This window comes from Bos indicus x Bos taurus, chromosome 2 (assembly GCF_003369695.1).
Source record: "Bos indicus x Bos taurus breed Angus x Brahman F1 hybrid chromosome 2, Bos_hybrid_MaternalHap_v2.0, whole genome shotgun sequence".
NCBI classification, from domain to species: domain Eukaryota; kingdom Metazoa; phylum Chordata; class Mammalia; order Artiodactyla; family Bovidae; genus Bos; species Bos indicus x Bos taurus.
The window spans coordinates 31,190,223-31,217,019 of record NC_040077.1 but is presented as its reverse complement, the minus strand read 5'-3'; the positions used below and the strand labels follow the sequence as shown (position 1 = coordinate 31,217,019).

Genomic DNA, 26,797 nt, shown 5'->3' with positions numbered 1-26,797 from the left:
ACCTTCTGCTACCCATTTAAATGGAACTGTTTCTGTTTAATGCCATAAACCCAAATTTAATTTTTTTTCCAAGTTTTAATTTTTTTTGCAAGCAGAAGTCTTCTGGGCCTCTCTTTTTATAGACAGTGAAGCCATCAGAAGTGCAATTCAGAATATAAATGATGGTTTACATGTTTGTCAGGAAATGGAAAAACATAAAGGTGCTGACACAGCTTCCACCTGAGCTCTTCCTAGGAAGAGAATGGAATTTGTGTTGACAAAATACAATGACAAGGTACGGAGTGAAGTGGAATTGGGGTCTTCTAAAGGCTTGGAGGTGCTGGGACCTCACCGAGGAAGTCACAGTGAAAGAGGCGCTGGTTAATCTGAAGGAGATGGAAAATGAGAAGAGGAGGAGCTTAGGAGGTGAAGCCTATGTGACCCTTCCTCCTAAGCACTCTAAAGTTTCAAAAGGTGCAACAACAACACAGAATATACACAATGCATGCAGAGCCAACTCTTTAGAAAAGACCCTGGTGCTGGGGAAGACTGAAGGCAAAAGGAGAAGGGAGCGTCAAAGAATGAGATGGTTGGATAGCATCACCGACTCAGTGGACATGAATTTGAGCCAACTCCGGGAGATAGGACAGGGAAGCCTGGCAAGCTGGAGCCCAAGGGGTTGCAAAGACTCAGACAGGATTTAGCAACTGAACAACAAAAACAAATGATGTGAATAGGTTTTTATGGAAATTGTTGAAGGGACTGTGTTTTGCATCTGGAGTGTCATGGACTTTTACAGGTACGGAGCAAAAGAACATTGGTTTATGGTGTCAGAGACAAGCGTAAGAATGTAAGCCAGGATAATTTACCAAAATTAAGGAGTAGGCTCCTGAGTGTGGGATGGGGTTTAGGATCAGGTTTAACCAGTTCACTTGGGGGTGAGGAGTCCTCAGCTGGCATTTAGATTATACATTTAAAATCATTTGTTCTGAGAAAAATTTCCACCTGAAGCTAATATTTTAAAATTTCTTAGTCTTGTTTAAAATATCTACTTTGAAAGGTCAGAATGTCTTCTAGCATTTCCCATTAGGTTTGTGCAATCAACTACCCCCTTCTACAAAATCCAGGGGTTTTCTAAGCCCTATTAAAAAAATATTTTTACTGTTAACTCCTTCCCTGTCTATTCTTATAGTTTTTTTAAACAAATTTAAATTTATTATGAAATGCTTTGAAACACAGAGCACATAAAACCCAAGGTCCTATCACTCAACTTCCAGTTCGTCTATGTCTTGCAAACAGAGAAACAATAGTTAAAATGGTTAAGGTAACTTAGAAAATTCTTTTTAAGACTTTACAAGAATGCAGAGTTGTGTAAGGAATGTCAGAAGTCACCCAAAGGCTGTCATTCTGGGGTACAATAATTTTGCTTTTTTTCTTAGAAGATGTTTTCTCCCAGAACCTAAAGAGCTAACGAACACTACTGAGATGAGAGGGACCTGACTGTAAGAAGCCTGGAGTGGATTTGTTTTTCTGGAACTAGCCCTGTTGTCCTCTGGCAAAACAAAATTAAAAGATAATAAACACACAGCTGCCACTGTGCCTTGGAAATAAAAATTTTCAAAGCCTTTCAAATTTTAAACTGCAAAATCTTTTGTTGCCTCAGGTGTTTTCCTTAAATTGTTGCCTGCATGTTCCTAAACCACCTCTTCTTTTTAGTGTTCTGTCAAGTTACTAAGCTGTCAGATAAGATTAAACAAGGTGGTAATTGTATGCTTTAAAGTTTTGACTGTTTGTTTCTTTAGGAACAATAATAAATGAAAGAATTAAGGTAAGTTTTTCTTGCAAATTATAAATTTTACTTAAATACCTTTGAATTAGGTAAATTCAAGTTATTCAGTGTTTATCCAAGCATCTTGAATGAGTAAGATATATGAGTATATATTGGCAAAAAATACTAAGTATGACATGGTCTTAGGCCCGAGCAGCTTGCAAATAAGAAAGAGGCAAGAAAATTTTTATTTAGCTGTCAAAATGAACAAAAAGATATGTGTTGATTGGTATGCACTTGAAGAATTCTTTAAAGAATATTCTAAACAGTTTCTGTGAAGCTTCTGTGCTTCATGAAGCAAAACAAGAACCTCAATTTAATTTCCTAAACCAACTTGTTAGATGAATGACTGCATCACATTAACTTGCTACTTCACTGAATGACAATCATTATATTTGGAAAAGCGCAATTAAACTAATAGGTTTGGCTATAAGTACAATCAACCATTTTCCCTTTTTATACTATCAATCTCACTTCTAATACTTAGGTGTTTACTACGTTCAAGACACCATGTTATGGACTATGAAGAATAAAAGACTGTAAAACACACTGTCCTCAACTTTTGGTCTGGTTGGCTGGACATGGTTTCTTCATATAACTTCAAGACATACATACAACTTCATACAACTGCAAGACAAAGAATTCCAAAGGAGGTAGAATTACCTTGCAGCAGAGTTGTCAGGGATGGCATGCGGAGAAGACTGGAGGACTAATAGAATGTGCTGAGGATGGGAAAGGAGGGCTTGGATATTTCAGATGAGAAAATGGCAAGAATTCAAGAGCAATGGCAATAGCAGCAGAAAGCAATTTTGATATAAAGCAATGCTTTAGTTAGTCCAGAAAAAAAGGTTCCTTCCTGCTGTCATGGAAGATGAGGCCAGAATGACAGGTTGAGGCCATATTATAAAAGCTTTGAATACAAGCTTCAGAGTTTGTACCTTATCCTGTAAGCAGAAGAGTTTATCATGGAAAGCTTTTGAACAAGTATTTGGTGTTATTAAAGCATTCATTTATAAAGTGAAATGATTTGGAGTGATGCACAAATAATCTTGAAGGGAGGGGAGCCTGGAAGCAGAATGCTCAGGTAAGAGGCTGTGGTATTAGTCTGGGTGTGAGTTGGTAAGAACCATATCAGGTAGGTGTTAGGAATGAAGGACAGGCTAAATCTCTATGTGCCTTTTTAAAAAAACGAAACATTTAGCATAGCACTATAAAGGAACAATATAGTAAAAAATTCCAAAATTAAATTTATTGATAATCTTCATTTTCAATGAGCAGACTTTAGTGGAATGATCCTTTAAAGATAGTTGCATGCATTCTTTATCTGCATGATGTTATTATGAGTACAACCCAGTTTTACTCATGTTCCAAATGAGATTTTTTTTCCAAGTAAGACATTTGGTTTAGTCCTAGGAAAACTTGGTGTATTTTTGAGGAAACCGTATATTTTCTTCCTTCTCATAATAAGAACTATGGAGCTCACACAATTTTCCCTGAATGCCTGTAGGTTCCAAACCAGGCTTTCTGCTTAACACAGCAGCTGTGTTGTCTTTAGACCGTAATCTGTTTCCTTCTTTGTTCGCTGTCCTCCTCTCCCTTGTCATTACTCTTCACTAATCTTCCTGTCTGGGTTTCTCCTCTCCCCTCCTTGAGTTTCTTCAAATGAGTTTTCAAAGAGACAAAGGAAAAGTACAGTTACTCTGCCAAGAGCTCTCTCTCCTGTCTCCACTCTCCGTTCCTTCTGAACTCCAGCCTGGCATTTCTACACGCTGCTTGTTTTCTGCTCAGCCTCTGAAACAATGGCCCCATCTTTTGTCCAATCATCATCCTTATTCAAATATGGTTGTTGAATCAACAGCAGTCAGATCACCTGGGAACTTTGAACAAATGCAAATTCTCGGGCCTCATCCCAGAACCAGAAACTCTGTTGGTGGGGCCCAGCAACCTGTATTTTAACAAGCCCTCCCATGATTCTGGGCCTCCCCTAGTGGCTAAGATTGTAAAGAATCTGCCTGCAATGCAGGAGACCTGGGTTGCATCCCTGGAATGGGAAGAGCCCCTAGGGAAAGGAATGGCTTACCCACTCCAGTATTCCTGCCTGGAGAATTCCATGGACAGAGGAGCCAGGTGGACTACAGTCCATAAGGTTGCAAAGAATCAGACGTGACTGAGCAACTAACACTTTCACTTTCTTTTCAATGATTCTGACCCGTGTTGACGTTTGTGAACCACGGCTCTAGAGTTTGACGGTACTGTTTTCTTTCTCTCCCAGTCTTATGTTCTCCTGCTCATGGTACCTCTCATTCACTCTGCATGTCTACTCTGTTATCTGGGCAAATCCTTTCTACACTTTTTAGAATAATTACAAATTCTTCAAGGAGCTTATGTGATTCAGTTCAGTTCAGTCACTCAGTCGTGTCTGACTCTTTGTGACCCCATGAACCACAGCACACCAGGCCTCCCTGTCCATCACCAACTCCCAGAGTCTACCCAAACCCATGTCCATTGAGTCGGTGATACCATCCAACCATCTCATCCTCTGTCGTCCCCTTCTCCTCCTGCCCTCAATCTTTCCCAGCATCAGGGTCTTTTCAAATGAGTCAGCTCTTCACATCAGGTGGTCAAAGTATTGGAGTTTCAGCTTCAACATCAGTCCTTCTAATGAACACCCAGGACTGATCTCCTTTAGGCTTATTTGATTGGTGCAGCTAATTATTACCTCCATCAATGTCACTTAAGCATTTATGGGTCCCTCATCTCATGGTCACCTGCTGATCCATGCTTGAGAATAACTGCCAACACCTGGCCCTGTCACTGGCCAGCTCTACTAAAAAACAGACGAGCACTGCTTCCCTGAGAAGATCACCGCAGATAAACCAGAAGGAAGCCTGGTCCTTTCCAATAAATTAATCTTTCATTAAGGTGATGTGTGCTGCACAGTATGACTCCAGAGGAGGACTAGTTGAGATTTTCCTGGTTGGATAACCTGGATTTCAGAGTCCTTTTAGGAAAGACAAGAGACAACAATTATTGCTTGATACCACTGTAGCCGGTCAGAGGCAAAGCAATCTCCCTGTTTTGATATTGGAAGTTAGCGTTGAGATTAGAGATCCTATTATAAGTGACAGGTACAAGGACCCAATTAGTAAGTTTTACAGATGCCATCCAATCTATATCCTTTAAAGGAAATGTAGTGCTCTGTGTTTGCCTTAGCGTGTAATGATACTATTCCCTCTCCTCCTTTTTTAAATTAAGAAGAACTTTGTAAGGTCAAATAAGCCACGGTGCAAAACTGGGTTAAATATTCAAGTTGTTTTGTTAGGGGTAAAATGTAGCTTGGAATAAGTTTCAGTGGAAACCTCATGAATTTAAGGCAGAACATAGAAGGGGTGGTTCTCAAAGTTCTGAACGTTGGCAAAATATTAGTAAGTATTCTTGTGAAATAGATGTGTTTCTAACACTTATTCGACCATAATTTGAAAGATGCTGGTAAACTTTGTAGCTAATAACTGGGTCCAGGGTAGTCTTTTTCTACAGTTGATTTAGAAAACACAAAACCAGAACAAATATTTGTTAGGCATTAATGCAGGACTCAGTTCCTATCTGGAACTTTTCACGAACTTGAGCCAAGGTTAATGTATCTGAAGCAATAGCAAAAGTACAAGATAATAGAAGGTTAAGCACTAAATTACGTTATCCTTGACGTACTTGTCTTTGTACACCCTTGGAAACCTCGTCTCCTATGACTTTATCTAATAACTATGTAGGTCAGTGTTTCTCAGTCCTGAGTAATGTAGGGATGAACTGCTGCAAAATTTTCTCACATTCTCTCAGTTAGGAATGAAAGCATTTTGATTAGTATTTCACCAAAACACATATCAATATAAAAATGGATATAAATCACCTACCTTTATGATTCTTAACCAACTACAAAAACCAACTGTATAAATGAAATGCAGAAAAGCTATATAGCCAAAAGAATTTGTATTAATTTAGTGGCATGGATGATGTTTTGTTGAAGTGAATGCTACCACTCAAAGCCTGAGCATGGCCCTGCTGGCTAAGGGGCAGTTTTTTTTTTTGCTTTCAATAGGCCTTTCTTATTATAAGTCACATGACAACTCAGCTTTCACCACTTCTGTATTCAAACTGCTGTGAAATATTCATTATATACTTCTTATGGTTTTTTTTTTTTGGCTGTGATTTGTTCAAACACATCAGGTATGTATTAACTCTGTCATATTTTCTCACTATTCGACAGCAATTAATATAATACTATAGACGGTCAACTTGATAACTTGACTGAAACACAAATGAAAAGGTGAGAAATGAAATCATGGGTGATACATGACTTAAGCTAGCCATCCAAATGGGCCCAAATTTTCTTGTTTTTTTAAAAGATTGTCATGGGTATTAAAACATGAAATATTCATTGAGATATAAAAAAATTCTTATTAAAAACTGAGGCCAGTTGTGATGAACACAGGATCCCCACCGCCCCCCACCCACCCACAAGGAAGCATTGGTGACCCAGCCATCAGCCAACCGCCTCCAGCTCTCAGTTCCTTTAGGGTCTGCTCAGCTGCAAAGAGCTGCCCACGTGCAAGGACTATTGGAGGCAGGGGTGTTCAGACTTGGCTATTTCATTTGAATTGAGACAACTCTGAAGGGCCATATATGCTCCATATTCCTTGCAGACCTGGCTGAGGTTCTGCCAGCCTGCACTACAGGTCCTTTTAGCCCACCTGATCTTGCTTTCCCCCTCTCTTCCATTAGTTATGTGTGTTAGTCACTCACTCATGTCTGACTCTTTGGGACCCCTATGGACTGTAGCCCACCAGACTCCTCTGTCCATGGAATTCTCCAGGCAGGAATACTGAAGTGGGTTGGCATTTCCTTCTCCAGGGAATCTTTCTACTCAGGGATAGAATCCGAGTCTCCTGCATCTCAGGCAAATTCTTTACTGTCTGAGCCACCATGAAAGAGAATAAATACCTGACATGGCACACTCCATCTTTCTGTCTCCTTCTGGAGAATCTAGTCAACAAGAGCATCCAAGAGTCTCTCCAAGGACCCCCAGAGTAATGAGAATACCTCTTGTGTAGCCCTGATTCTTCTCTTGAGGTTCTAGTCTGAAAATTCAGCTTCCACCTGCTCTTCACATTCAACAACTCCAAAGCTGATGCAGAACTGATCCCTTGAGCTTGTGCCTTAGAAGAACTTGTGGTTTTCCCCCATTTTACACTTTATTTAATGGCACTACCATTATATTCTCACAGGATCAAAACTTTCGAGGTAATTTTGATTCCTCACAGACCTTGCTCTGTACGCCCAGTCTATGAGTTATGCTTCCTAACATGGGCAGGACTTTACTCATTACTCCAGGGAGTCACTTCCCTCTCAACAAGGCACGCGACTGAAATGACAATGGAGAGCTTCACTTGGTCTTGGGATATCTAGCCTCTTTAATCGTCTTGAGTTTTCCTTAAACTTCAAAAAAACAAAAAGCCCTCTATGTTTTTCTTAAAGGACACACAGAAAATTTAAACCCACAATCATCTACTCATTTTAGAGCACAATATATTGGTTTAAAAAGAGAAAAGTTCTTTGAGAGGATGGCAGCAAATGTCAAAGACCTTACTTTTCCTTCTGCCTTTAAGATTTGTGCAGTACAGTCATTAAAACATTTATATTTTCCCTGGTTTAAGATAGAATACATTCAACTTTCTTTTCCGTTTTATCTTTTACATTGGACTAAAGAGTAAAGAAACCAAATCTTGATAAATGCCAAAGTAATAATTTTATAATATGGAGATTAAAACATGTGTGAATGTTATTATGCAATTTAGAAGTCTATAAAAATGAATTTTTTTTTTAAAGGAGGCAAATCACTGAAAGATACTGACGTTTAAAATTGAAAGTTGTGTTGTCAGTTGAAAATGAGAAATTGAAATGTTTGTGAGGGAGAAATTGTCCGGGGAGCAATAGAACATTTCCTGCCCGTGGCTGCAGTCTTGAGGGCTGGTGACTGCCATGACGAACCCAACAGCCATCACCACAGCACCAATGGGAAGCATGACGCAGGACATAATCTTATCTGAGTGTGTCCTGGGTTCTTCAGACAGCTTCAGATAACATGCCGATGGAATGATAAAAATTAAGGGAGCTGCACAGAGCACGCCCTGCATATTGAAAACAAGAAATAAGATAATGTTACTGAGTGGAGCCTTTCTGGGACAGTTTGGAAAAAAAACACCTAAAAAATCTATCTATCATCATGCATGTGACAAGTATGACAGCTTCAGTTAAATCAAACAGAGGAAAGAAAAATAATTCCAAGAAAGACTTTCCTTTTCTGACAGTATATTTACAGATGAGAAAAGTAAAATAATATAATAGTATATCAAGCTAAAGAAATAATAATCAAAAAATAATATAAAAAATAAAGCAGATGGTATGGCTGATTCCTGGCAAACTCTTCAAAGTTCGCTTATTTTCAGTCACATCATATTTCCTTATACTCTTCATCTCAAATTGCTGTGTACCTACTTTGCCTTTTAAAACTGAGAGGTCTGTTTGTCAACTGTGTACAAAACAGGAATATTCGGAGGTATACATAGGGCATGCGTCTTATCTCTTCTCTTTTCTTGACCTTGTAAGAAAGTAGGTGCCTATCTATATGAGAAAGGAAAACTGTACCCCTCAGGGTACTTAGCATGAAATAGCATTTCTAAATCCTCTTTCAAGTAAAACTACTCACATTAATTACCCTAGAAAATTGACAGCAGAACTAAATAGCTATGACTCATCCTCCCTCCCCCACATTAGTTTATGGATAAGTCCAACCTGAGGGGGAATGTCAGATTGAAAATTACAGGGAGTATTGCTATCTAATATAAATAGACCACAAGTTACTGACTTCAAAGGAAAGAGACTTTCCATTTGAGGAGGCTAAATCTGTAAGGAATTCTGCAAATGAAATAATGTTAAAATTAAATGTATTTTAGATAATATATTTTTTATTATATTAAACATTATTTATATATCAAATAAAAGAAGCATATGATTAAAATATATTAAATATAATCATATGATAAATGGTACTTTCTTAAGTCATAAAACACAAGCTGTTTTTTTTAAATAGGCACTCAGTAAATATGGTAAGGTTAAGAATGAAAAAGAAGCATTCCACAAAATATATATTTTCCAAACTTGAAAAGTTATTATGGAAATTTGTAAAATATACAGAAAAGTAGAAAGAATCATATAACAAAACCCTATACACCTATCACCTACAGTTTGAAAACTTTTTCACATTATTTTGGTAAAGTAACCCCAGGGGAAAATCATAGAAAACTGATTTTGAAATTGGGTGATGTAAAAGAACAGATTATACCTTAAAATATTTTTAAAAGAAAGATTTTTTCAGTATCACCATTTACTGAATTTACTTTGCTTTATACTAAGTACTACTCTCCTACCAAAAATATACAACATCATATGATTTCAAAAATACAAGTTTTTAACAAAAAACAGCAAGTCAGGAGAAATATCAATTAAGAGGAGCACATGAAGTCAGACTGGCCAGGCAGCAGCTAAAAATTTGGGGAAAAATAGGAGGAACCATACTTCATGGAAAATATTTCTATAGTCACAGACATAAGCATGGGAAAATACTAAGAAGTGTCATCTTCTAATTTGAAATATATGAACAATATAACTTTGCTATTCATAGTACCTGAATACAGATGAATACCTACAAAAGTACACGGCATATAAAGGATTAATTTTCATATGGCTACAGAGTCGGACACGACTAAAGTGACTTAGCAACAGCAGCAGCAGCAGAGTTAAATGAATTATGTATTTCTTAGGCTCCATTATGACATTTGAAACTGATGTTTTTTGAATTATAAAAAATACTTAATCTATGCTTATAATAATTATCCTTTGATTTCAATGAAATAATTTTTGAAAATAAAAAATACAAACACAGGAGGAGTCCCCTAGCGGCTCAGTAGTAGAGAGTCCGCCTGTAAGTGCAAGAGACCCAGGTTCAATCCCTGGCTTGGATAGATCCCTTGAAGAAGGGAATGGCTACCCACTCCAGTATTCTTGCCTGGAGAATCCCACGGACAGAGAGGCACCTGGCAGGCTATAGTTCATGGAGTCACAAAAGAGTCGGACACAACTTAGTGACTAAACAACATGTTTGTGAGTGCATGCATGTGTGAGTACGTGCATGTGTGTGTGTCTGTGTTAAAGAGTGATAAAAGGCCGTTCATAGGAACACATGAAGCAACTTCATCAGGAACTGTGGAGTGTGAAAGTGCTATCCGGATGGAAACTGCAACCAGCTGCTGCTCAGAAGCTGTCATCAGTCAGCATTTTGGGACTCTTCCAAACCTAACTTGCTGGGCAGCGCAAAGCAATGGGTGTTCTGTTTATGTCATAATTCTTAAAGGTTGAGAAAGTAGCAATTAGTGGGAAAAGTTTATAGCTGATGTTTGTACTGGAAGAAGTCCAGTTGAGTATCTTGTCTAGATAGCAGTTCCTTCCCTAATATTTGAAAGCTCCGTCTTGGTAGAGATTGTTGCTAGGACCCAAGATTATCAGTAAAATGATAAAAACATCTGCTCTCTTCCCTACAAGTTGTGTGTATGTGTGTGCTCAGTTGCTCAGTCGTGTCTGACTCCTCGTGACCCCATGGACTGTAGACCGCCAAGCTCCTCTGTCCATGGGATTTTCTAGGCAAGAATACTGGACTGGGTAGCCATTTCCCTCCTCCAGGGGATCTTCCCTACCCAGGGATCAAACCTACATCTTCTGTGTCTCCTGTATTGGCAGAAGGATTCTTTACCACTGAGCCACCTGGGAAGTCCATTCCCTATAAATTAGTCCAACTAATTTCATCTATCTAATATAGCCTTGTTAGAGGATACACCACTGGCTTAGTAATAATTTTCAAAATTTCCTGACAGCACATAAATGCCATAACTGTTTACCAAGAGACAAGAAAGTATATAGCCTATTTATAAAAGGAGAAAGCACTATCCTTTGATAAAAAACACTACTGATACCAGGGCATTTTGCAGTTTGCAGGCGGGAAATAACAGAAGGTGTTGAATATTTTTACTGGCAGTACAGATGGGAAAAGTATTTGAATTGTCCTACCTGAACAGAAACCTCTCATCTAATGCAAGGAGGCTGAAAACTAAAGAAAAGAGTGCTTAAACATCCTTAAAATTTCTATTTTGTAATCAATCTGGACTCGTGAAATGTGTTCCTATACCTTAAAGAGAAACTCTAGCTCAGAGGTCTTTGGCGGCTTGCACTACGGCTCGCCTACTCTGTGTGCTCTTGCTGGGTAACAGGTTTGCTTTCTTCCCTCCGCTGTATGCCGCACACCGTGCTTGTTGGGCTGGTTAGCCTGGCCACAGGCACCAGCTGCTTCATCTTTTCTCTTTGTTCTGCTGCAAGTGGAAACCCAAAGGACCCAATTACTGCAGATGCCTCCTTTCTCTAACAGCGACACTAGTGCCAAGATGTTGGATTGTTATTAACAAGAATGGAACTTATTTTGTTTCTAAAATGAATCCTTTAAAATTGAGGGTGCATTTGCCTTGGAAAATAAGTCATTTTGTTCTACTGCCATGAAAACAATAAAATAAAAAGGAAGCTAAGTTCTAAATGGGGTTTTGCTTTTTTATTAAATAACTAATATAAGTCTGAATAATTTTATTCTATATTATTTTAGTTATACTGAATAATATCATTTCCTTAACTTTGCAAATTGAAGGTCTGATTCTCTTATATCATCACCTGTGAAGATCTTTACTCTACTTAATGATGATTCAGAAGTCACAATAGGAAAAGAATTTCTAAGGTACTACCTTATTAACTAAGGTAAAGGCTATTAGCTAAAAGTATCAGCTTAGATGAAAAACTTCTAATTTCATTTTTTTGTATTTAACCCTTTTTTAAAGTCTCTCTATGTATATTCTGAATTACTGTTAACCTCACTTACAGGTAAACTCAATGCATAGATTTTTAACTTAAAAAATGGAAGGAGACATGAATACATTTATTTTGCATGATTTAAAGCCTTATACTTAGGAAATTTCTGACTAGCATAATGATTAAAAACATGGGCAACAGGGTTTGAAAGCTTGTGTTCACTCTCTACCACTTAAAACTAGTGTGAGCTATTTAAGTGTCTATTGACAGATGGATGAATAAAGAAGATGTGGTATATGTACACACACACACATATGCACTTGAATACTACTCAGTCAAAACAGAATGAAACTCTGCCATCTCCAGCAATGTGGATGGACGAAGAGAACATCATGATTAGTGAAGTAAGTCAGACAGACAAATACTGTATCATCACTTATAAGTAGAATCTAAAAAATAAAACAAATGAGTGAATATAACAAAAAAGAAACAAACTCACGGATATAGAGAACAAACTAGTGGCTACAGTGGAGAGGGAGTAAGGTAGTAGGGATAGGATAAGGGAAGGAGATTAAGAGATACGAACTACTATGTATAAGATAGATGGGCTACAAGGATGTATTATATAGCATAGGCAAATATAGCCATTGCTTCATATTAGTAATAACTTTAAATGGAGTATAATCTATAAAAATATTGAATCACTAAGTTGTACACCTGAAAGTAATATAATGTTATAAATCAACTCTGCGTGAGTGGGTGCTAAGTCACTTCAGTCATGTCCAACTCTTTGAGACTCCATGGACTGTAACCCTCCAGGTTCCTCTGTCCATGGGATTCTCCACACAAGAATACTGGAGTGGGTTTCCATGCCCTCCTCCAGGGGATCTTCCCGACCCAGGAATCGGACTCATGCCTCTTCTGTCTCCTGCACTGGCAGGTGGGCTCTTTACCCCTAAGGCCACCTGAGAAGCCCATAGAGATCAACTATACTTCAATTAAAAAAACCCATTGTGACCTGTTAATGGCGCCAATCGCTCTGTATCTCTATATCTTCATATGTGAAATTTATATAGATTAAGGATGATAATATATGCAAAACACTTGACTCAGAGTAAATGCTCCCTACGTGTCAGCTCACACTGTTGTTTGGAGGGGAAACATCACATGCTTTAGTTGCTTCTAAAGGGCTGTGTGACCTGCTGCTTGATCTGATGTTAAAAACATAACAAATACCCACACAAAACAGAGTTGAACAAAGACCTGACTGTGACATTGCACTTACAAAAAGACTTTCACTGATTAAAAAAATACATACTCAGATGGTCTGGAAGTGAATGAACATCTCAGATTTCTTAAAACTAGTGTAATTGAGTTCTTAGATCATGACAATTGGGCACTCTTCTTAAATGTCTATATAGCCAGGTTTTTTTTTTTTTTAATCTAAGGATCTAGAATCATGTTTTAAATTTTTAAAATAGTCCTCAAACTCAGCTCAGATCTTGACTTCATAACAGATTTTCATGAAATATCATTATTTTATTACAACACCAGAATTTTGTCTTAACTACAAAAAAATTTCAACTTAGGCACAACTGGGAATATTTAATGTGATTGTGCTCAGTTGCTCAGTCATTTCTGACTCTTTGCAACCCCATGGACTGTAGCCCACCATTATGTGCTTATAATTTTGTTATGTAAAGTGTCAGGGAGATTTGGAATTAACAGAAAGTAATGGTCAAATATACATAAATATATCATTCCTGAAAAATAAGCAATATGGGTATGCTTGGTTAACTTAAAGGGAACAAAAACTGTTAGGCTATCAAAATAGTGAGTAGTAAGGCAGTTGATAAACATATGTTCTCTCATATCACAATCCTACAGTATTCAAACAAACATGCGACCTCAAATGAGACTTCACAAAACAAGAAATAACAGAGTTGGGAATTGTGCTGGTCATCTCCTCAGTATAATTAAAGGATTACTATTACTGTCAGCCCCAACAATTTTTTGTAAGACTTAATTGCTTGATGCCACAACTAGAGAATAGGCTTCCCAGGTGGCTCAGTGGTAAAGAATCCACCTGCCAATGCAGGAGATGAAGGAGATGTGGGCTCAGTCCCTGGATTGGGAAGATCCCCTGGAGTAGGAAATGGCAACCCAGTCCAGTATTCTTCACTGGGAAATCCCATGGACAGAGGAGCCTGGTGGGCTATAGCCTGTAGGTCACAAAGAGTCAGACAGGACTGATCATGCCTACTAAAGAATGCCTTCTGTGTCCAGGAACATTTGTAGACAGAAATCCTTCACTGTGCTCCCAATGGACAGTGGCCCATGCAGTAATTTGAGCACTGTGTTCTTAGCACTCTGCTATATGTACTGTGGGGGATGGAGAAGGCAATTAAGCTCCATTCTTGTCTCTAAAGAACTTGTACTTTGATAGCAAAGGCAAGCTTTGGACAGTCCAGACCATACATGATATAAGGTAGTACTTAAATCAAGTTATATTTAGGTTGCAGTCATCCATTTACATAGATCGAGGTTGGAACGTGACATGACTTTCAGTGAACCTACTAGCCTTTAGCCTATGCAAAATGAGGAAGTAGGTAAAAGTTACCTCGGATAATTTTCCATATTTCCTATGAACTTTCTTTCCATTGCTGGTGGAACAGATGTTTCCCTAGTCATACGAAGGTTGGGGGAGTTGCCTACTCTCTACTTTCCACATGATCTGATACAGGAAAACTCCCAACAGTGTGTTCCTGACTGAATCTTCCACTACCTTTGTCTGGGATTTCAAATCCAAATGGCACCTGGAAGGAATAATACCTTCACCTCCCCTTTAACTCTCAATGGAGTGAGTAAAAGATAACTTGATATTCTATCTATAAAAGCCCACCCTCCCTGTGGGACATGATTGATCAATGCTAAGTGGTGTGGTTTTGAGTAGAAATTCCAGAAGGATTGTAGAAGGGGAAGAGGAAAGGCTCTAAAGCAGTATAATCACTTCTATTCACGTTTCACCAAATGATCTCATTATCCTATTTCCACAAAGTAGAATCAAGGAGTCACTTTTTTAGGGTCACTTTTAAAAATTCAAATACAGTTGACATATGATATTATGTGAGTTTTAGGTGCACTAAATAGTGATTTGACATTTACATACATTATGAAATGATCATCAGAACAACCCTAGTAACAATCTGTCCCCATACAAATTATTACAATATTATAGATATTCCTTATGCTGTGTATTACATACACGTGACTTATTTATCATATAACTGGAAATTTGTATCTCAGTTTCCTTGATCAATTTCACCCCTGCCCCTCCTCTCTGGCAACTACTCATTTGGTCTCTGTATCTATGAGTCTGTTTCCATTTTGTTCTGTTTAATCTTTTTTTAGATTCCATACGTTGATATAAGTAGGATAATACAGTATTTGTCTTTCTCTGTGTGACTTATTTCACTTTAGCATAATATCCTCAATATCCAACCATGATGCTGCAAATGGAAAGATTTTATTTTTTATGCCTGAGTAGTATTTTATTGTATATACATACCACATATTATTTATTCATCTCTTGATGGACACTTAGGTTGCTTCAATATCTTGGCTGTTGAAATCATGTTGTCAAGAACTTCACAGTACATACACGTTTTCAAATTAGTGTTTTTGTTTTCTTTGGATAAATACCCAGAAGAGGAATTGCTGGGTCCCAAGAAGTCATTCTTGATGTGCCCCTCTATCCCCCTGACCTCACAATTGAATTGGTTACCAAATTCTGTCAATCTTTTCTAAAAAGTGTCTTTTAGGAGTACACCCACATCCTTTTCTCTTCTTCACTGCCTCTATAGTAGCTGAACTTTTAAATTTCCCTGTGCGATTGTAAGCTCCACAAAAGCACAGATCCTTTCTGATTTCCTCCCATCCTGTATGTCTGCTTCTGTGGCATAGTGTATCACTGACCCTTGAATACTGTGGGAGTGAGGGGGTTACTGAGCCGCTGGAAGCTCATATATAACACATATGATTCTGCATACTCTGTTTCTCCATGTCTGCAGGTTCAACCAACTGAGGTTCAAGTAGTGCATATTTATTGAAAAGTATCTGTGTAAAAGTAGACTCCGTATTTCAAATCCAAGTTGTTCAAAGCTCAATTGTAATTATTTAATATATATCTGATCAACAAATAAACATATTAAAGCTGCACTAGACTTTAAATCTTTGTAAGATTTGGAGAGAAATGAAAGAAAAAAATAATTACAGGAAAGAGTAAACATAAACCAAAGGATAAAAGAAAGAATTAATATGGATTACTCATAGGTCTAAAACAAGATTGACTAGAGCTGTGGGTAGATTTTGGGAAGTTAATAGTAAATAACTTTCCACAGATAGCTTGGGGTCAGATGATAAAGGCAACAGATTTTGTGCTTGTTGAGAGAAAAGTAGAGTTTTTAAGCAGGATGGTGATAAATTGGAAGCAGAACTTAAATATGTGCTAGTTGAAGCAAAACCCCAATATTAATTCAAATGTGATATGATGAAGACATCGATTTGGAAATCAGCAGTAGAGATTACAAAGGAAATGAGAGAGAGAGAGAGAGAAATACTTAATAAGGTAAGTGAATGGGTAAGTGGATATAACTTCCTTCATTACATATTTTAATGAGTCTCTCTAGACCTGTCTTTTTTAGGACTTCCCTGGTGGCTCAGACAGTAAAGTGTCTGCCTATAATGTGGGAGACCTGGGCTCAATCCCTGGGTTGGGAAGATTCCCTGGAGAAGGAAATGGCAACCCACTCCAGTACTCTTGCCTGGAAAATCCTATGGATGGAGAATCTTGGTAGGCTACAGTCCATGGGCTTGCAAAGAGTCAGAAACGACTGAGTGACTTCACTTCACTTCACTTCACTTCACTTCAGACATGTCTTTACTCTGCAAAGGAATTTCCCCTAGATTTGTTTAATTTATACTTATTTTCAATTATATCTATGCACTATAGAAAATAAAATATGGAAAAACTACTTAAACCAGTATTTCAGTTCCAGCACTACTGACATTTTGGATTGCATAATTCTCTGTGTAAGGGTTACCCTGCACATGATGAGATGTTTAGCCACATTCCTGTCCTCTACCCACTAGATACCACCAGCGTCAGCCTACCCAGTTGTGGCAACTCAAAACGTCTATAGACACTGCTAAGTGTCCACTGGGGGTGGGGACAGAAAGGCATTTCCCCCATTGAAGAACCACTGCTCTAAAAATATAAACCACATAATATCATCTATGCAAATATTTACTATAACAAGCACATTTTCATTCCAGTTCAGAAAATGACACCTTTATTAAGGAAAAATATATCTCATGTTAAATGCAAACATAACTTTAAAAGAGATTTTTAGAATCTTCAAATGTACTTACATTGAGCTCTAAAACTATTCCAAGGCAATCAATCAGCAGTGACACAAGTGTGGCCACGGTAATGATAACCACAGTTACGATAATGTGGCAAACTGATGAAAGATTCCCACCAAAAAACACATTGGCAATTACCTGCCAAATAGAAACAGATTATTTAGAGAGGGACTCTCAGAGTTGTGCAGGAGTTTTAAAAGAGAATTTTATATTATAGTAGTTGGGACTATATAAAATACAGTAAGGCAATCAATCAAATCTTAAGTCATATGAATGAATGTTGTATCTTTTCCAAACTATTTACACATAGACACACACACATCAATAACAAGTATTCTTTGTTGAACTATTAGACAGGCATTGGCTTACATTCCAGACTCAGAACATGGCATACTACTGAGTGAACAAAAATATTTCTGAAGTGTAGGAGAGACCTTGAGAAGTTACCTTATTCTTTTTCCCTGAGTCCAATAAGGTTATTATTAACACAAACTACAGATGTTATTTATATTATCTGAAGGACTTCTAAGGAAAGAGTTAGCACAATATCTTTTAATAATAATGCATGTTTAATATTCTTTACTAATAGGAAACTAACTTCATATAATCTAAATCCTATCTGGTACAAGCTAAGTCTATTTTATCTTGCCTTTCCTTAACAAGAATGGAGAAGAGTTGATTACCATTTTCCACTGACACTCAGATTAGGAAATCACTCAACAGTTACCTATTTTGTGTGTGTGCTAAGTCTCTTTAGTCATGTCCAACTCTTTGAGACCCCATGGACTGTAGCCCACCATGCTCCTCTGTCCATGGGATTCTCCAGACAAGAAAGCTGGAGTGGGTTCTCATGCCCTCCTCCAGAGGATATTCCTGACCTGAGGATCAAACCTGTGTCTCTTACATCTCCTGAATTGGCATGCAAGTTCTTTACTGCTAGCACCATCTGGTAAGCCCAGTTACCTATTTAATACCTACTTAATATGTCCTACACTGTATTATGTTAAGAGAAAATGTCTAGGAGATGATTCCTATTCTTAGGAATTAACATCCTGATTAGAGAGATTCAAACAATCCAATAAAACAAACAGTTATTAATTTTTGACAAGATAGAAAAGATCAAAGACAATTTAGAACTAGACAGTGCCACCCAAGACGGGCGGGTCATGGTGGAGAGGTCTGACAGAATGTGGTCCACTGGAGAAGGGAATGGCAAACCACTTCAGTATTCTTGCCTTGAGAACCCCATGAACAGGATGAAAAGGCAAAAAGATAGGCACTGAAAGATGAACTCCCCAGGTCGGTAGGTGCCCAATATGTTAATGGAGATTAGTGCAGAAATAACTCCAGAAAGAATGAAGGGTTGGAGCCAATGCAAAAACAACACCCAGTTGTGGATGTGACTGGTGACAGAAGCAAGGTCCGATGCTGTAAAGAGCAATATTGCATAGGAACCTGGAATGTCAGGTCCATGAATCAAGACAAATTGGAAGTGGTCAAACAGGAGATGGCAAGAGTGAATGTCAACATTCTAGGAATCAGCGAACTAAGATGGACTGGAATGGGTGAATTTAACTCAGATGACCATTATATGTACTACTGTGGGCAGGAATCCCTTAGAAGAAGTAGAGTAGCCATCATAGTCAACAGAAGAGTCTGAAATGCAGTACTTGGATGCAATCTCAAAAACGACAGAATGATCTTTGTTTTTAAGGCAAACCATTCAATATCATGGTAATCCAAGTCTATGCCCTGACCAGTAATGCTAAAGAAGCTGAAGTTGAACAGTTCTGTGAAGACTTACAAGACCTTTTAGAAGGTCTTGTACCTTCTAAATACCCAAGAAGATGTCCTTTTCATTATAGGGGACTGGAATGCAAAAGTAGGAAAACAAGAAATACCTGGAGTAACAGGCAAATTTAGCCTTAGAGTACAGAATGAAGTAGGGCAAAGGCTAATAGAGTTTTGCCAAGAGAACGCACTGGTCATAGCAAACACCCTCTTCCAACAACATAAGAGAAGACTCTACACATGGACATCACCAGATGGTCAACACTGAAATCAGATTGATTATATTCTTTGCAGCCATATATGGAGAAGCTCTATACAGTCAGCAAAAACAAGACCAGGAGCTGACTGTGGCTCAGATCATGAACTCCTTATTGCTAAATTCAGACTTAAATTGAAGAAAGTGGGGAAAACCACTAGACCATTCAGGTATGACTTAAATCAAATCCCTTATGATTATACAGTGGAAGTGAGAAATAGATTTAAGGGACTAGATCTGATAGACAGAGTGCCTGATGAACTATGGACCAAGGTTTGTGACATTGTACAGGAGACAGGGATCAAGACCATCCCCAAGAAAAAGAAATGCAAAAAAGCAAAATGGCTGTCTGAGGAGGCCTTACAAATAGCTGTGAAAAGAAGACAAGTGAGAAGCAAAGGAGAAAAGGAAAGATATACCCATTTGAATGCAGAGTTCCACAGAATAACAAGGAGAAATAAAAAAGCCTTCCTCAGTGATCAATGCAAAGAAATAGAGGAAAGCAATGGAATAGGAAAGGCGAGTGATCTCTTCAAGAAAATTAGAGATACCAAGGGAACATTTCATGCAGAGATGGGCTCAATAAAGGACAGAAATGGTATGGACCTAACAGAAGCAGAAGATATTAAGAACAGGTGGCAAAAAAACATAGAAGAACTATACAAAAAAGATCTTCACTACCCAGATAAACAGGATGGTGTGAAAACCCACCTAGAGTCAGACATCTGGAATGTGAAATCAAGTGGGCCTGAGGAAGCATCACTACAAACAAAGCTAGTGGAAGTGATGGAATTCCAGTTGAGCTATTTCAAATCCTAAAAGGTGATGCTATGAAAATGCTGCACTCAATATGTCAGCAAATCTGGAAAACTCAGCAGTGGCCACAGGACTGGAAAAGGTCAGTTTTCATTCCAATTCCAAAGAAAGCCAATGCCAAAGAATGCTCAAACTACCGCACAATTGCACTCATCTCACACGCTAGTAAAATAATGTTCAAAATTCTCCAAGCCAGGCTTCAGCAGTACATAAACCATGAACTTCCAGATGTTCAAGTTGGTTTTAGAAAAGGCAGAGGAACCAGAGATCAAATTGCCAACATCCACTGGATCATGGAAAAAGCAAGAGAGTTCCAGAAAAACATCTATTTCTGCTTTATTGACTATGCTAAAGCCTTTGACTCTGTGGATCACAATAAACTGTGGAAAATTCTGAAAGAGATGGGAATACCAGACCACCTGACCTGCCTCTTGAGAAACCTACATGCAGGTCAGGAAGCAACAGTTAGAACTGGACATGGAACAACAGACTGGTTCCAAATAGGAAAAGGAGTACATCAAGGCTGTATATTGCCACCCTGCTTATTTAACTTCTATGCAGAGTACATCATGAGAAACACTGGGCTGGATGAAGCACAAGGTTCACACAAGATTGCCGGGAGAAATACCAATAACCTCAGATATGCAGATGACACCACCCTTATGGCAGAAAGTGAAGAGAAACTAAAGAGCCTCTTGATGAAAGTGAAAAAGGAGAGTGAAAACGTTGGCTTAACATTTAGAAAACTAAGATCATGGCATCTGGGCCCATCACTTCTTGGGAAATAGATGGGGAAACAGTGGAAACAGTGGCTGACTTTATTTTTGGGGGCTCCAAAATCACTGCAGATGGTGACTGCAGCCATGAATTAAAAGACGCTTACTCCTTGGAAAGAAAGTTATGACCAACTTAGACAGCATATTAAAAAGCAGAGACATTACTTTGTCAACAAAGGTCTGTCTAGTCAAAGCTATGGTTTTACCTGTAGTCATATATGGATGTGAGAGTTGGACTATAAGGAAAGCTGAGCGCAGAAGAATTGATGCTTTTGAACTGTGGTGGAGAAGACTCTTGAGTCCCTTGGACTGCAAGGAGATCCAACCAGTCCATCCTAAAGGAGATCAGTCCTGGGTGTTCATTGGAAGGACTGATGTTGAAGCTGAAACTCCAATATTTTGGCCTCCTGATGCAAAGAGCTGACTCATTTGAAAAGATCCTGATGTTGGGAAAGATTGAAGGCAGGAGGAGAAGGGGATGACAGAGGATGAGGTGGTTGGATGGCATCACCGACTCAATGGACATGAGTTTGGGTAAACTGCAGGAGTTGGTGATGGACAGGGAGGCCTGACGTGCTGCAGTTCATGGGGTCGCAAAGAGTTGGACACGAATGAGCGAATAACTGAACTGAACTTAGCTATCTAGTTCTGTGTCCATGAGATTAACTGGCTTTATTGTATTCCTGAAATGTCCTTGTCTTACTTTGGCTTGAGGAAGAGCTTGAAACACAGATGGGATTTATAGCGGAATTATAGACCAAGACAGTGTCAAAAAGAGCAAAGAGAACAGGAAAGATACATATGGGGGACAAGGAGGAGACAGTAAATAGGGTGTTAACTGTGCAAAAGAACCATGAGAAAAGAGCTGGAAATGGTAGGACAGGATCAGATGCTGGGGACCTTAAGGAAGTCAATTCCCCAAGCTATTGTAAGTAACATTTCTAGTTAAGTAACAGTGCCCCATTGAGTGGATACTGTCATAACTCTGCTAATAATTAAATGGGGATATTAATCACTGGGCTTCCCTGATAGCTCAGTTGGTAAAGAATCTGCCCGCAATGCAGGAGACCCTGGTTTCATTCCTAGGTCAGGACGATCCGTTGGAGAAGGGATAGGCTACCTACTTCAGTATTCTTGGACTTCCCTTGTGGCTCATCTGGTAAAGAATCTGCCTGCAGTGTGGGAGACCTGGGTTCAATCTCTGGGTTGAGAAGATCTCCTGAAGAAGGGAAAGGCTACCCACTCCAGTATTCTGGCCTGGAGAATTCCATGGACTCTGTAGTCCATGGGGTCACACAGAGCTGGACACGACTGAGTGACTTTCACTTTCACTAATCATTTTTACTCATTTTGGTTTTTGGTAATTGGTAATGTCCTTCCAAATATTTTCTCATTTCAAGTGCATTCTTAATGAGGAAGTTTACTCAGTGGGGCAAACTAGTGCAGATATTTATTAGGGGGTAGACTGGTATTGTGGCACCCTTGGACATGGCCAGCTACTTTACCTGTGAGTAGAAATCACTTTGATTATATTATTGCCAATCATATATTTGTGTGTGTGTGCACGTGTGTGTGTGCGTGTGTATGTGTGTGTGTGTGCAGAAAGGAGAGAAAGAAAAAGGAAGTGAATGGGTGAGGAATATACAAAGTTCCTCTGCCTACTATTTGCTACCACGGCAGAGATCTTGATTTAGTTCTGTCTTCCTGTCATGGCAGCTAGAAAGGAAACACAAGTCTCAAGTACTGAAGACACAAGGTGTGCAGGTGGAGTGACTCAGAAGTCCACGAGCAGCTCACCAGAAACCACATGAGAATAAGCCATCTGTCACTGCTGATCTAGAGATCAGATGTGAACCTAAAGTACTGGATGGAAACTAAAATAAAACCATTTCCTGCATCCAACAATAGTTAGCTCTTTGATTTAAATTTATTCAAGTTCAATCTACTGTTCCCTGTATTCAAGGAGGTGAGCTGGCCTGTGGGTTATATATTTGTAAGTGAGGACAAATGCTAACTGTAAGGGACGTACGTAGCGCTGACCGTGTCTTCATTCCTTTCCCCTGTGCTGTTCCTTACCCAGAATCGGCATAAGGCAAGCACTGGTCTGCCTCTAGAAGCCTGCCCATTAGTTAGTGTATTTGAAGCTTTGCAGGCATTTCACTTCACACATTAGATCCATTGACAGTGTTCTGTGTAAACAGTCTCTAGGAATAGATCCTAAGACTAAGCCTTTTCAGTGTGATTCCTGAAAGAACCTCTATGAAACAGGAACATGTTTTTCTGCTAAATGGTACAGTGGATTCTTAGCTTACTGTATAAGGGATTCCTGACAAAGCCACATTATCCAACTTTCTGCAAAAGGATTTAGTTCTCTTTTACCTAATCTTCCTCTGTGAATCCAGATAGATGATATAATATAACTTGGAGATGACTTTATAAGTGAAATATATCAATATACAGGTATAGATAAAAATTCATAATAAACATATTTATAAATATGCATAAATGAATGTTTATTTATATTTATATAAAATAAATATTTATAAACTTAGTAAATATATAAATAAAATTATCTCTAAAACTAATGATTGAAAATACATTTTAAGTTTTCATGCAAGATAAAATATTTTAGTCTTTTAAAAGATAATACAATTGATCATATCTGTCCTATGGTGCCTTTAATACATGTTGACTTATAAAACATTTTAGCCAAAAGACAATTTTGTAAAACATGTTTTAAACCTTACTGCTTAATTTGTTTGTAAGAATGAGTAAAAGAATATCTTGGTTTGACTCTATTAAAGGCTGACATTCATTTTGGAATGCAGTTGTATAAATATTTATACTTATGCTAATATAAACTAAACCACCAAACATGATTTTCAAAACCAACTTTTGAAAAAACAACTCGTAAACATTTGAATATGAATTATCTTTAAACTGGGTAAAAGAGAAAATTTCATGAATTATGTTTCTTGTCATGCACTTGGGAATTTGCAGAATCAAATGATTTATAAATTGTACTAAATTAATGTAGTAGAGAAATGACCTAGTTAAAAGTGTCGAAAGAGACTGTGCTTACCTCTCTAGTCACAAAGCATTCAATGGGGTATGTCAAAATGACAGTGACTCCATAGCAAAACCTTCCAAATGTTACCAAGTCATCATTTCTGCAATAATTTTCAAACAAGTCTCCTACAGAACAATATAAAATAGATTTACTTAATAGATACTGGATATTTGAGATAAATATGTAATAAATGAGATATTGTATATTTATTATATGAGTAAAGGTACATAAACATCATTTAATTTAATTAATACAACAGACAGCTAAGTCTAAATATAAATTTTGCATTCAAAAGCTACATAATTACTGCTGGGTATTAAAACTAGCACATGCTCCACTTGAAAGCAAATTTATCACTAATGGTTTTTCTCTTACTCTCATTGTTTGTTTTTAGAAGATTAGCCTTAAATTTGTATCAACATCTGAAAAATACTTTTATCCATTGTCTTCTTATACCAGAATCAACTCCCTAAATTCTTGTGCACTGGTTTTATAAACTTGCTTCTGGTCTTTGTTTCTAGTAAGTAAGTGACTTCATTATTTAAAAAAAAAAAAAAAAGTCTGTTAAAATAAACAAATTTCCTTTTGAAATGTTATTCTTAGATCAAGGACAATCCTGAAAGGAACAGTAGACTAGTACATGTAAGGAGCTGAATTTCCTGTATATCACTCTATGGAGTTTAATCACAAACTCAGGGCTACAGCAAGGAATTCCAAACATACACTATCTTTCATGGTATCTGATGAACCCAAGTATAAATGCACTGATTGAAAATGGTGAAAATATGGTTAGTTCCCAGGCAAAGTATTATATTTAATTAGTTCCAAACTAAATGATGGACCATATATACCTTGAACCAATTCTTATTTAGAGACTATTTTCTTAGACACATGTGAAGAAATACAGGATCTAGTGAGAGCACAGATCATGTCAACAAAAAGTTTCCCAATATAGAAACAAATATTTGGGGCTGTTTATTTCCTAAATAAAATACTTACATTTTAAAATGTTGGTCACAGTTTTCAATTAAACTGAATAGAAAATTAGATAAAAGTCACACACTGCCACACTGTTTATATATAAAAAAAATTAATAATAATCCTCTGTATACTTATTTTTCATTAAAAGACTAAATGACTTGCTTCTTCCCAAGACTTATTTAAGTGACTCTTTTCCCCTCCTTTCTTTTAACTGGAGTAAACGTACATTATTTTCTAGTGTCCCTTTTGGGCAGAAGGAGATTAAATCACAAAGCAAGGGTCACAGTAGTGGTTGGTTCAAGGTTGACAGAAAAGATTCTAACACTCTAGGAAAAAGGACTCAAACTCCCTGTTCTCTAACTTCCACTAAAATACGGGCCCTGCATCTTTTCAAAAGTCACTGGAAAATTCAAGAACAATGGAGAGTTGTCACTGCCTCACAAGCTGGAGTATGTGAAATGAAAGAGAAAAGAAGCCTGCAGTGTGCACAACAAGACTGGATTTGCCTAAGGCAAAATGGCCTAAAGAAACAACGTCAGCTTATTCAAGCTTGACTGTAAGTGTGTTTTAGGGAATTATAGCTAGAAAAGGAAAAAAAAAAAAATCAAAATCAACCTGTCAGCTTTGTTATGTAAAGACTTAATTATACCTGAACAATTACTACTGATAAAAACCACCAGGAAGGTGTGACTAAGAGAAAGGGTTTCTGTCTTAGAGAAAAGGCATTTTGAAGCCAAGATTCTGTGGAGATTGGAGCCTAAAGGCCATTTGTCTTTCAAACTGTGCAGCTTTAGTGACATATGGCAATGTTTTGAAACAATTTTTATCAAGACTTTCAAGGTCGCTTCATTATTATACTCTAATGGCACACACAGGTATTATATTTTTGATAGCATTGTGATTATGGTATTAATCACTGTTTTTTTTTAAGTCTTCTTTCTTTGTTTCTTGAGAACTCTCTCCTTATAATCATAGTCACCTGTAACCTAAATTTAGAACAAGGCACCATTCACCCAAGGGTACCTCAATGTCATCTGAAAAGTGAGCCAAGAAGAACTAGAGGTTAAGAGACAGCTATTAGTGGGTCATATGTGACCAAAACAGGGTAGACAGCAAGCCGGAATGAGGAGAAAATGGGACTGAAAGTCAGGAGCCGTGTTTCCACTTTGTCACCAGCCAGCTTGGGCAAGTTACTCTGCTTCTTTGTGTTCTAGGCAGGGGGTAAAACTAGTTATTCCACTTACCTTCCTAGGGTTGTCTGAAGGTCAAATGCAATAATAGACCTGCAGAAGCCATGGAATGCATGAATCACGGCATTTAGCAGGCTGTCAGACTACCCTAACTAGCACACATAGATGAGGCAATGCAAGAGGCAAGGACATAGAAGAGATGACCACTCAGCTGTTGGATGGAGAAGAAAGAAGTGAATTCAGTGTCCTGGGGTGAGAGTGGAGGTGGGGAGGAAATGGGCTGGTTTTGTAGGAAAGGTGATATTTTGCATTTAAAACAAAAGAACAACTAAGTAGAAATGTCCTTGGTTGTTGGATGAACAGAAGAAAAGGAGAGGAGATAGCATTTGAAAGCAAAGTGGAAGCACTCAGAGGAAAAAAAAAATACATGAGGGAGTGAATGATGATATGGCTGGGCTCTTTTCTCTACGGGGAGTCCTCAGAACTGTTGAGTGATTCAGAGAGGTCCATGAGAATCAGAACCAAGAAGACTGTTAGCCTTGATGAGAGGATACTGTTGTCTTTGAAGGTGAAACTGCAGTGGACTAGTAGAGAGGAAAGCCAGAATTCATGTGCTTTGAAGTGAAACCATCAAAGGAGGGAGAACGGACTACAGAAAAAGTTTAGCAGTTTAAAAAGGAGAAGATGAGGAAAATTAGGAAAGGGAGGAAGGTAGAGGAGAGAATGTGT

At 38.0% G+C, this 26,797-nt stretch overlaps 1 protein-coding gene across 4 annotated transcripts in view; it reads right to left on the bottom strand.

Moving 5' to 3' along the window:
• Positions 1–4,425: 4,425 nt before the first annotated feature.
• The window catches only part of SLC38A11 (solute carrier family 38 member 11), a 58,613-nt gene continuing 36,241 nt past the window's right edge, over positions 4,426–26,797 (bottom strand). For 3 of the 4 annotated variants that reach the window (XM_027559065.1, XM_027559039.1, XM_027559056.1), the window contains 4 exons: positions 23,910–24,022; positions 17,195–17,326; positions 7,714–7,989; positions 4,426–4,808 (listed from right to left, as the gene is read on the bottom strand). In XM_027559065.1, the coding sequence (XP_027414866.1) occupies positions 4,725–4,808; positions 7,714–7,989; positions 17,195–17,326; positions 23,910–24,022 (605 nt within the window). In that variant the 3' untranslated portion in view covers positions 4,426–4,724. Of the gene's footprint in view, positions 4,809–7,248; positions 7,990–17,194; positions 17,327–23,909; positions 24,023–26,797 lie in introns of those variants that run through there. The other variant, XM_027559046.1, reaches the window with a different exon arrangement.